Source organism: Amblyomma mixtum, chromosome 3, assembly GCF_055824585.1.
Source record: "Amblyomma mixtum isolate Tamu chromosome 3, ASM5582458v1, whole genome shotgun sequence".
In the NCBI taxonomy this organism is placed as follows: Eukaryota; Metazoa; Arthropoda; class Arachnida; order Ixodida; family Ixodidae; genus Amblyomma; species Amblyomma mixtum.
In genome coordinates, this window is record NC_143014.1 from 433,451,581 (window position 1) to 433,464,064 (window position 12,484).

General features: G+C 46.0%; 1 protein-coding gene across 1 annotated transcript; it reads left to right on the forward strand.

The window, feature by feature from the left end:
* Positions 1–1,417: 1,417 nt before the first annotated feature.
* On the forward strand, positions 1,418–4,526 carry LOC149358145 (uncharacterized). Its single transcript, XM_089578030.1, has 2 exons — positions 1,418–3,300; positions 4,232–4,526. The coding sequence occupies exons 1-2, from the start codon at positions 1,475–1,477 to the stop codon at positions 4,524–4,526; spliced, it is 2,121 nt and encodes a 706-aa protein (XP_089434156.1). The 5' UTR covers positions 1,418–1,474.
* The last annotated feature ends 7,958 nt before the right edge of the window (positions 4,527–12,484 follow it).

Genomic DNA, 12,484 nt, shown 5'->3' on the forward strand with positions numbered 1-12,484 from the left:
CTGTGACGTCACGACCGTTTCGACCAATTGAAAAGCGTGACATTTCTGTCGACAGCTCCTGCTTACAGCGATGAGGCATTAAAGGCTTCCGCCTTAAAAGCGTTGCGTTCGAAGGGCAAGGCATCCCGCCGAACGGGTGGTGGCGTTCCGTGGACTCCCTGGCAGCGCTACAACGCGCTGTCGCGTTCCACTCCTAAAGGCGAAGCTTAAGCGTCATTAATTAGCAGTTAATTAGTATTCAGACATTAATTAGTAATTAACAATTAATTAGTGATTTGCCATCACTTAGTAATTAGTACTCAAATATATGTGACGCCACCAGTGCCACAGAAACAGCGAAGGTGGTGCGGAAAACGCTTCCGCCTCTACCCACTTTAGACAGTCAAAGTGCCCCCTGAATTTTTTTTTCTAAACAAGTAATAATAATTAAAGGAGAAAGATCTTACCCAAGAAAACCACTGCGACGCTACCGTTGTCATTGTCAAGGAACTAGAGGGTATCTATGGTTCTGACCTTTAGCTTTACTGAAAGGTTGCTTCCAGGAAAGCCAGCCTGGGTACTGGCTCTCACACGACACTTCAAAATTTTCGTTATTTTTTATTCTCACAATATTCAGAGGGACACTAGGGCATCGCATCGGGCGGCATGAAACTCCGTAAAACAACCCTGTTGTTGTGCGGTAAGCCAGACCTTGTGGTAATGCGTTCCAGCCGGCAATGGCGCACGTAAAAAATTTCTATTCAAACAATGATGTGCTTCCTTAGTGTGGAGGAAGCTTCAATTTTTGAACATTTCGGGAGGAAACGTAATTGATACAAGTAACTGGAGGCACTAAATTTTGCTGGATTAAGATAAATATAAAAGATATCATTTTTCGACGTTCAAATTAAGGTCAACGGTGTTTTTTTTTTTGTTTGCAGTGCTGAGAAATCTATAAAGCTTCCTCACAACAAATCATGCAGCAACAGATTGTATATGCTCACATGTCCAACATTCTTGTACAAAAATTTTTGAATGATGAAAAATTGCACGGTACTGTTATGGAAATACTGAAGGTAATAGTCCATCCTTCCTAGGTGTAGAAATTCTTTGATTTAAAGTTTTTGCATCGCTCGCATCGAGCAGTTAAGACTGCTATAGGAAACCAATGGGGAACACCTTTGACGATGGAAGAAACGTAAAAAGCAAAAACATTGTAGCCGGCTGACGGGAGATATGCGGATATAATGATTGTTATAGTGAAACTTTACAATATATCAAAAATTGCGATCAAAAATTCTTTCCCGTTCTAAATTCCTTTTGTACAGAATCGTTGGGTATGGCGGGATCTAAACATAAATCTGAATTATAAACGACCTAGAGCGATCGGTTTCCTACCCCTTAACAAGCTGTGCGCTGCAGTGGTAATTTTCTCCTAAACCGCTCTCATTTTTTCGTCCAGCTCAAACAGTCCCGGACGCAGTGCACCACAAGAATGGGACATCATGAGACGGAACTTAGGCGACTGGACTGGGTCCGATTGGCCAACATTGAGACAGCCAGGGGTCCCTTCTCGGGACGAAAGATCGACTACCGTGCGCCCTGTTCGGCTTCGACAATCACCACATGCCACATTGCCCGGCAGCTTTCCCTATGGAACGAATTCCTGTTGTACGTCCATCTTGAACTGCGGGTCTCGCCAACATCAAACGGACAGCTGAGCTTATCCACCACTGAAGTCGACGGCTTCCGTCTTTACGAGTTAAACCAGACTCGGGCACACCAAGGCGCCACCCTGGTTTATTGGCTTCTCCACCATCATCACTGCGTGGTGTCGTTCGAAGCACATCCTGATATTCTGATGATGTACCCGGACATATTTGCCTGCATTCTTTACTCAAACAGAACCCTGAAGTCACTGAACCTTGATGATCTACGCACAGGCTTCCTCGAAAACCTTCGCCAGGCCGTACCCAAACTGAGTCACTTGGAAAAACTTGTATGCACCTCAAATGAATCTTGCCCTGCAAAGCTTCTTGGTGCGATCTCTAAACTTCTCCGCACTACCACTTCGCTGACTCACTTGCACACATCTGCTGAGCGCATAGACGGCAACCGCGCTGAAATGACATTTTTCGAAGCCCTCACTGCGAACTCGACCCTGCGGGTTCTTAGTCTTCGGTACGATGCTAGATACGGCCCATACAAACACGCTTTTGAAGACTACCTAAAAACTACTGTAACGCTAACGAGTCTAAAAATTGTGGCTGCATCCGAAGATGACTCACAGTCGTGGCTAAACAGCATTTTGAGAGCGTTAACCGTCAACAGATCTCTGACTTGCGTAACACTGAAGAATTTTAAAATTGACGACATTTGCGTTGATGCCTTGACAAAGGTCTTCGTAAAAAATGCAGTGTTGAGCATTCTGCACTTAGGACCGTTAACAGAAAACTCATCCCGTCAACGCCAGATTGTTAGCGAGAGGTGTGTCGATGCAATCGCACAGAACAAATCTCTGGAAGAGCTCAGCCTAGCGCTTGACATTTGGGGACCTGCCTTATGGAAACATCTTTTTAAGGCACTACCACCGCAGAGAGCGTTAAAGATAAATGTTCTCTCATCTCCGCGAAACGCACCGCTGTTGAAAAATCTCTGCAGACTCCTGATGGGAAGTGGCGCTGAAGAGAAGGTTTTCCTGGGAACCTGCTTTTGGGATGAGAACACCAATCTTGAAGAATGCAAAGCTTTCACAGGAATATGCCTCTCCAGCTGGACACCTTTAGTGTTTGAGCGCGCCCTTCTAGAGCGGTTACCAACATTCACTCGAGTGAAAAAGATCAGCTTTATGATATCCCCATATGACCTAGACCATGCTTTAGCTGTTGCTAACTATGTTGCAGCAACGCAGACGATACGAACACTAACTATATTCGTGCCGTATTATAGGACATTTGAAAACTTTCCCAGCATCTGGTGGACCAACATTCTCCAATCACTGTCGCAAAATTCCAGCATCGTTGAACTGGAAATTTTCATCAATGACATGGAGGTGGAAAATCTACAAAGAACCGCTGACGCCATCAAGGAAAGCACGAACATCAGGCGTCTCAAGGTATCGTTTCAAGAACCTCTATTATCAACCACCTTTGTGCGTCGCTTGTCGGCGGACATTACAGCCAACTACACGCTAACTCGAGTTGTTCTACATACCGAGATAGAACCCTTTGAAAACTGGTTCTCAATCATGGACACAGCTCGCAGGAACAGGACCCTCGTCGACCGTGCTCTACTGTTTGCGAGGGCTTCTGTGTTTGACAAGTAAGAAAATTTCGCGCTGTGGAACGACCCGCCTGCTTCTAGTTGATGAATCTATAGGCTAACTAAAATATTTCGCATGAGTACCAAAATAAGTAACTTTTCCATGCAGTCAAAATTGTATAAATTTATCCTAGTGGCAAGTGTTATTGCAAAGTTCTTGAAAAAATATCACACCTTATGCGCTCACGCTGTGGAAGCCGTACTTGTAAAAAACAAATATATTAAATGCTTTAGTGTCGCAAGTTAAGACACTACCTAGATAGTGAGCGCATAACCCCTCAAGTGGCTGCATCCTTGGTTGTGACTGCATATATAACGATGTTCTGAGCTGTTGATACTAATTTGTGACAATTCTTCGTTCACTGAAAACTGGTCGCGGTTCCTGCAGCCTGTGAGAGCTCATTTCTAGGAGATACTCTCCTGACTTCAGTAAAATGATAATCATAAGCCTGACTGCGCCCATGCACTCAAGGAGCAAGGCCTTTCCATATCTTTCCAATTTGCCCTGTCCTACCGCGAAATATTGTCGCACAAAAATAGGCAGTTTTCTTGCTACCCAGGTCCTCTTATTTTACTTACGCCCCGGAGAATTTATATTTAAGAGAACTTAATCGTCGATAAAAAGGTATGGAAATCTCGAGCTTAAACTCTCTAAAAGGTTCTACACACTTTATCCGCCTACTGCCTTATCCCGGACAATTTCTACTTAAAAACCCTTAATCTTGAATAAAGAGGACTGGAAATCTTTGCATTAAACTCCCTAATAGGTTCTACACACTTGGTCTTCCTACTGCCTTATCCAGGACAAGTTATATATAAGAACCCATAACCCTTGATAAAAAGGTCTGGAAATCTCCGGCTTAAACTCCCTAATAGGTACTGCCCATTTGGGCTGCCTACTGCCTTTATAACTGGTCGTTCTGCTTCGCAGGTACTGTGCCACTGCTCTGGAGACAGTTTCCCAGCATGCAGCCCTCGTGCAAGAGTTCGCCGAGCTCGCAGCCGTTAGCGAAGCCGACGCAGCGGGGATGATTACATCGGCACTGCGGTCCATCCAAGAGATGGACGACTTCATGCGAGCTGCTGGCGTCGTCCGGGAGAGAGTCGTCTGTCATCCTCGTGAGGACGGGGGGACGCAGCTGGATGACCTGAATACGGACTGTTGGCTGCATATCAGGCAATACCTGAAGCTGGACGACGTCAAGTATCCTTGTTCTGGCTCCTAAAAACAGTGGTCTGGTCATTTCCATGTTCACTTCTCCGCGCCTCTCTGCGGATACTTCTTTTCAGCTTATAAGCATATTTATGCCGACCAGCTCACAAACAGAAGGGAAGCAAAAGTTGCTCGAAAAACACCACTTTACAAATTCTCAGCCATGCGCTAAGAAAAAGTGCCCCCGTAATTGTTGGTTGCTTGCACAAAAAGTATCTTTGTGACATGGATCACGGTGTTTTCTTGTTGCAAGCTTGTATTTCCGTCTCATATACATATTATTTAGGTGTGAGACTTGTCTTATCAAGGCCTGCTGTTTCCGAAAGCTGGTTTTGCATGAAGGTATGGCGCTCGAGGCAACCAAACTAAATAATAAAGAAGAAAAGGCTGTTTGAGTTTCAAATACGGAGTGGCGCATTAATCTAACCAGAAAGTATTAGTATATTTCTATGTGTGGCTATAGTCGTATATCCATACACTTTTCCCGCGGGCGGTACGTTCAAGTGGGTCAAGTGGAAACCTCCCTCATAAAACATACTGAGTCTTCATTAATTTATTTTGTATATTTTTGTTTGTACATAGTGTACGTTGCCGCTATACACCTATCCGTTCTTCCTATCGCTCCCCCCCCCCCTTTCTTTCCCTCTCCCTGTCCTCTTCCTAAACTTTTTCTCACTCTAGCCGTAGCTCAGGTGCTTCAGGTTTCGATGGCGGATGGCGCGGCTAGCAACATATTTTCCTTCCTTTGTTATTCTATTAACAAGCAGCCGCTAATAATAATAATAATAATAATAATAATAATAATAATAATAATAATAATAATAATAATAATAATAATAATAATAATAATAATAATAATAATAATAATATAGTAATAATCGGTTAGTTTTCATACAGATTTTATACGTAAGCGTAAAGAGCAGAAACAAAATTGAGTAGAAAATTTAACCTCACTCAAGCATTTTTCGGTTCCGTGCCAGTTTCAACACGTTCGAACCTGATTTAATCTGATCATGATATGGCCTCCGCAGGCCTGCTGTTGTTGCATTATGTGGTTAACGAAACCACATGACGCAACAAGGTTGATGATGATGATTACGAATTTTTATGGCGCAACGGCATCCGCGGCCAAAGAGCGCCATGGCCCATGGGTTTTTCTTATTGCTCAAGGTGGGGTCAAAGACCCATTTCCCAAGCATTTCGCCCCGAATAAGCCGAGCACCAGGTCAGGGAAAAAGCTTGCACCCATTGTATCACCGGTGGGTACCCGACGGCGCAGGGGATCGTACCCCACACCTCCTGCATGTGAGGCGGACACTCAAGCTACTAGGCCACCGCTGCGGTACATCGAACAAGGTAGACGCTAAGGTTAACACTTAGTTTGGTTAAAGCAAACTAAGGTGAACGCTAAGTTTGAGCTAAGCATTTTTATAACCCTGATACCAAACCAAATTGCTATGAAATACTCTTGAGGAATGGAAACAATACAACTCGTATTGTCCAGTCCAGGGTGGCCATGTGCTTAGACACCGAGCCAAGAATCAAGAGTAAAGTATTCTTCTTCTCACTTATTAAGGAAGCTGACAAGCAAAAACAGCTTTCAAGGTATTTTTTGTTTCTGAGAGTGCCATTGTGCTAGCTGAAATAAAATCTTACGCTAATAAAATCATTTCGAAGTGAAGTTAGTGACCGTTGCTGTTTTCAACGGAAAGTATACACTAATGGTAACTGAGTGAGTGAGTGAAGAAACTTTATTTCCGCCAGAAGAAGACCCGTGCCCCTCCGGGTCCGCACGCAGGCGTCCGGGGAGGGGCAGCGTAGCAGCTGGAAGACTAGCAACGGTATAGTCGCGCAGCTTCTGCTGCCAGGCGGGTAGCGTATCGTTGTATGCTAAGGTCGGCACTTCTGAGTATGGTCTCCCATTCCTCTGCATTATTGATTCTGCCATATCCTGGGGCACTGGGGCATCTCCATAGTATGTGTTCGAGTGTAGCGATATGCCCGCAGAACTCGCACACCTCCGCATCCTCCCTCGTGTCACCTCCTGTCCAGCTCCTCCAGAGCGGGGATGCGAAGTTTCTAGCTTGGAGTCTTCTCCAGTCATAGGCCTCAGCCGAGCTAAGCGATCTATCCGGAGGAGGATAGATCCTTTTGTTCTTTTTCTGAATGTCTGTGATGCTATTAAAGGTATTTGTTTCCTCTTTAGTGCTGAATTCGTATGAGGTGTCCACGGCTCCCCGGGGTAAAGAGGAGCGGGCGAGCCTGTGGGCGGCCTCGTTTCCAACCAGACCCGAGTGGGCTGGGGTCCAGATAATTTGAATATTGTGGGCTGGGATAAAGTCTTTTAGATATTTAGCCGCCATTTCGTGGATGCGTCCCTTGCTGTAATTTCTAATTGCGGCTTTGCAGTCGCTTACTACGTATTTGGTACCTGGCTGAGTTAGAGCGATCGCTATTGCAACCTCCTCCGCCACAAGGGGTTTTAAGTCAAGGTGTCTTTCAACGCGTAACGTTCTGCCTGAGTCCCCGACGGCTACGGAGACGGTGTCTCCTAGCGTGCCTACCGCGGCATCAGTGTAGGCCACGGTTCCCTGTGGCATCTTGCCTAGCTTAGCAGTCAGCTGTGCGACCCTGCTTTTTCTTCTGCCTTTGTCGTGGATGGGATGCATGTTTCTAGGTATGGGAGCGATAATAAGATGCTCTCTTATTTCTCTTCCCAGATCTGTTCTGGTGTTCACTGTGCTATCTACGGTTGCCCATTTCGCTAGCTCTAGGTATTTCCTTCCTGCGGGTGTGGATGTTAGCCTTTCGATTTGCGATGTTCTAACCGCTTCAGTCAGTTCTCTCCAATTGTTATGCAGGCCCATTTTCTCCAGTATATCATTGGACGTGGAAATGGGCAGCCCTAGCGCTCGTTTGACACATTTTCTGATGATTGTGTCTAATGCCTTTTCTTCGGTTTTGTTTATTTTCAGAAATGGGGTTGCGTAGCATATCCTGCTAACGATGAAGGCCTGCGTGAGTCTTAGTTTGCTGGACTCTGAGAGTCCTTCCCCCCTTCTAGATACCTTTCTGAAGGCTCTGACGACAAGTTCAGCTTGCGCTTTGAGCTTGTCTAGCGTACTTTTGTTTTTCCCTTTTCTGTTAATATATATTGACACGCTCAAGTCACTGTATATTGCTCCCCATGGGGCCGCTAAATATGACGACTATAAGGGACAACCAAATGAGGAGTTGGATGCCCCCATATTAAGAGCCGAGGTCAGGATGGAACTGCTGAAGCTAAAACGAAGGTCAGCCCCGGGGCTCGACAGAGTAGAAAACAGAATGTTGAGAAATCTGGATGAAGAATCAATAAATAGCCTCACTAGGTATCTCAACCAAGTGTGGAAAGCAGGCGCTGTCCCCGAGGAGTGGAAGAAGGCCAAGATCACGCTTATACACAAGCAGGGCAAACCTCCGAGCTTGGAGAACCTCAGGCCAATCTCACTAACATCATGTGTAGGGAAACTGCTTGAGAAGGTCATCCTGACCAGACTGACCAAATACATGGAGGATAACGGCCTCTGGCCAGATGAAATGGTCGGATTTAGGCCTGGGCTCACCACCCAAGATACAATGCTAAGACTCTATGGAGATATAGTAGATCAGCTGGACCTCGGCAACCTGAAGGCGATCTTAGGTATAGATCTTAAGAAAGCCTTTGACAATGTCAGCCATGACGCCATCCTTGATGGGCTAAATGAGATAGCTGTAGGAAAAAACACCTATAACTACATCCGATCGTTCCTTAGGGACAGGACTGCTATCATTACCTTTCAGGGCATCACATCCGATGAGTTCCCCATGGGATGCAGAGGAACCCCACAAGGGGCTGTCCTCTCCCCATTTCTCTTTAATCTGGTAATGAGGGACCTTCCCCGCAAGCTTAGAGAGATAGAAGGCTTAAACATCAGCCTCTACGCAGATGATGTAAATGTCTGGCTAAACAAAGGAGGCGAATCAGAAATGAAAGAAAAGCTACAGAAGGCAGCGGATATCATTAACGAGCATGCGAAATGCGTGGGTCTCAGCTGCTCTCCGCAAAAGTCGGAGCTATTTGTAGCAATGAGCAAGCGCAGTCAAAGGATACCGGCAATCGAGGTTACACTTGAAAATAGAACGATACCAATTGTCGAGGAAATAAGAATCCTAGGCATGTATATTAATGGTAACTGAACGAAACACGTTCGGCGTTAGGCATCTAGTTTTGCAGCTGAAAACAAAACTATGTAACAGTTTATTGTTGGTATAGAACTGCCAGGTATTAAAGGGCTTTCAGGTAAGTTGCAAAGAAAGTCGACAGTGACAATTTCTTTTAATCACAAAGTCGGCATTTCTCAACATTTTTGAATTTTAGATGATCTTAACACCTAACTAAAAAACACCAAACCAGTGAATAGGTACGAATTCCTTCCGACGACAGTTAGAAAGACCTATTAATAGTGAGAAAGATTTCCGTCTCCAGTTCTTACTTCTTCTTGTCCCATTATTTCACAAAAAGTCCAATTTTTCGAATGCATTACTTTTTAAATAATGCTTGAGATTTTTTGCTGCGAAATCCTGACAGTCAAAAAATGTGTTTGAACCTGTGCCAACAAAAAACATATAATTACCTGCAAATTGTTTAATTTCACAAAATTTAATTTTTTCTCTGCTGACATTCAAACCCGATTTTGCGAAATCGCAAAAGCCACGTTTTACGTCTCTTGCGACATGTGATTTGTGTTTCAAGTAAGCTGCAGTGTTTTGTACGCACAAAAGTTTCATTGCTGTGTGCCGACTGTTACGTTGCAAGACACTGCTGGCCTGTGGGCCAGAGATCCGGAAACTGTTTGTGCTGTCGCGTTCCGCCCCATACTCGGCGTCGCAGAGTGCCGGCCTCGTCGCGGACGCGGGTCATGTTCGGCGTTCCAAAACGCGAACGCAAAAGCCGAGGGACGCGAACACGGGGACACGGCGTTCGAGAACACCGTCGGCGCAGAGGGACGCTTCCTCCCAAGAACGCCCAGCTGGGTCACGTGTTCACGGCGTTCGAGGGAGCAGAGTGAACGCACGGTAGTCGATGAAGGGAGTCGTCCTCCAGCAGCGGAAGAGCGCGGCTGCTCGGGGAGCCAGCCTGTACCTTCCAAGGGCCTGGGGCCCTCTTTTTCTCTTGGGTCAAATTCTGGGAATAAAGACCCAATTCCTTCACCAGTGCCTTCACCGAGTCGACAGCCCGTACCTCGCAACACGAAATGTTCGCCCGTCATATATGAAAATTTCATTTCAATCAAAAGATAATCATGGGACCCCCAGTGTAGGGCTTCTCCTTGGCGCACGTTTCCTTCCCCGCCGTTCCAACCTGCCCGGCACTATGCTGTCACTTGATCCACATTACCAGTTCCAGTAGGCGTGCCTTCGGATCAACGCTCAGACTCGTGTAGTGGACGCTCCCGCTAAGGGATGCGCATATGGAGGGCGCATGGCACCACTCCGTCGTGTCTTGCGCAACTGGAGGTAATGAAAACAAAACGCGGCAAAGCATGCATGCATGCATTTCTACAGAAGGGCAGGGAAGGCATGGCAGAGATTACATAACAAATTTCCCATGGTCCACGCCCCAGCTGAGCGGTAACTGCTTATTACCGGGCATGGTATTCAATTATCGCTTCTTTCTCATTCTCTTCATTTCGTCAGGCGACGCTGAGTCGTTTCCGTTCTGCCAAGCATCGCGACAGTCGACAGTATGGTGCCTCCGAACGGTGGGTTGCGGACGGGAATCAGGCGTCCGCATTGTGACCTGTTTCTACAGAACCGGGCCTAACGAGCCCACACAGGCTAAGCTGCGAGAAGCCGCGTGCCTCGACATCTGTATTGTCTTCTGGGTATCGAGGGCGAGAGCGGTTAGTGGGTGGGGTGGAGCTCCTGCGAAATCTGAGCGTTGTCTGTGCCCTTCAGGATGCCTGATGAGCGGCGAGGCCATGGTCGGCGGTTCTACGCCGCACTATAAATGAACGTCTAAAGCACTGAATTGAACCGCAAACACATCGATTTCGATGCAGTTTCTAGGGATCGTCGGGCACCCCTTTGTCCTGCGGTTGATGTAGTTAGGATGATGATGACAGGTCCACGATGTGAACATGGTAGAGTTAGCAGACGCCTGTAGCTTTCTGTACTCTTTCTCTAACGCAAGCCGGAAAAATCTTTCGCTCGTTAGAAAAACCTGACAGCATGAAAAACACTCTCGCTATTGTAAAGTAATTACAATTACAAAAATATCATCGAGTCGAGAACCTTATATCGGATCAGTAGAGGCAGTTTTTACCCGACAAAACGCTTAGATTTCCACTGCATGAGGGCGCTGGTGCATATTCGCAAGCGCCGAAAGAGGACGAGGAGGCAGCTATCGCGAGACCCCCTTAGAGACGAACGTTGCCGCTGCAGGACAGCAGGAAAACAGCTCTTCTTGGTATACGTATGGTGAGTTGCAACTCTGCTCTGTTTTTCCCTTACTGGTAACTCCCCGTGAGGAGCACCTGAGCTAGTATTTTCTTTAGGCTTGAGCCTTTTTTCGTCCGGTTGGTCTCTGGGGTTAGTGATGTCTAAGGAAGCTTCCTGTAACGTCGAGTGTTTGAACAAAGCTCTCAACATTATCAGATCACGATTCCGCGCGCTTGTTTAGTAAGCTAAACAATGCTACGTCTGAATCATTGCGTTGTAAGGAATATTAAGGCAGGCGACATCGACAGTGCCATATTAAAACTCCTGTCGCCGGTGGCCCGCTTACGAAAAAAAGTTTTAAACAGCCTATAGAGTGTCCATAGACTGTCTATGGACAAATTATAGAGAACAGACTATAGGCATTACAAATGCCATAGACAGTCTACAGACAATCTATAGATTTATGGCCACACACTTGTAGTAGACTTTTGTCTATAGAGTCTATAGACTACGAATAGACACAATGCAATATCTATAGGAAGTCAATAGTGTCAATATGGAGCCTATAGACTGTCTATAGACCATTTTTATAACGGCGCAGCTGCAGTTTAATATTACAAAAAATCATTGCCGAAAGAATAATGTGCGCTAAACCAAACGAGCATCGGCATCTCTCGGAATGAGAGTGACAGAACGAATATCCTGAACGATTCTATTCTCCTCTCCCGAACGCTACCCCGCCGCTGTGGCTCAGTGGTTATGACGCTCGGCTGCTGGCCCGAAAGACGCGGGTTCGATGCCGGCCGCGGCTGTTGAATTTCGATGGATGCGAAATTCTAGAGACCTGTGTACTGTGCGATGTCAGTGCACGTTAAAGCACCCCAAATGGTTGAAATTTCCGGAGCCCTTCACTACGGCGTCCCTCATAGCCTGAGTCGCTTTGGGTCGTTAAACCCCAAAAAACAAACCAATCGTGAGAAGAAAACCGCTTTGGAGAGCCCACGGGCGTGAGAAATGCAGCAAGTGTTCTCAATTGGAACAGTGGCACTTGCGCTTGATGATAAATGGGCAGAAGAAAAAGAAAACGCGAAACAGAGCAATCCGTCTGCTCGCACAGTTTTTTTTTCTAAACTAGTAATAATAATTAAAGGAGAAAGATCTTCTCCCAGAAAACCACTGCGACGCTACCGTTGTCATTGTCAAGGAACTGGAGGGCATCTATGCTTCTGACGTTTAGCTTTACTAAAATGTTGCTTCCAGGAAAGCCAGCCTTGGTACTGGCTCTCACACGACGCTTCAAAATTTTCGTTACTTTTTATCCTTAAAATACTCAGAGGGACACTAGGGCATCGCATCGAGCCGCATAAAACTTCATAAAACAACCCCGTTGTTGTGCGGTAAGCCAGATATTGTGGTAATACGTTCCAGTATTGTGGTACGCGTAAAAAATTACTGTTCAAAGAATGCTGTGCTGCCGTAGTGTGGTGGAAGCTTTAATTTTTGAACATT

What these genes read in the sequence shown, in the direction of transcription:
- LOC149358145 (XM_089578030.1), top strand. Translation starts at nt 1,475, where the DNA reads ATGGGACATCATGAGACGGAACTTAGGCGACTGGACTGGGTCCGATTG. An exon ending in AGGGCTTCTGTGTTTGACAA is followed by an intron (nt 3,301 to 4,231) that starts GTAAGAAAATTT and finishes TCTGCTTCGCAG; the next exon opens with GTACTGTGCCACTGCTCTGG.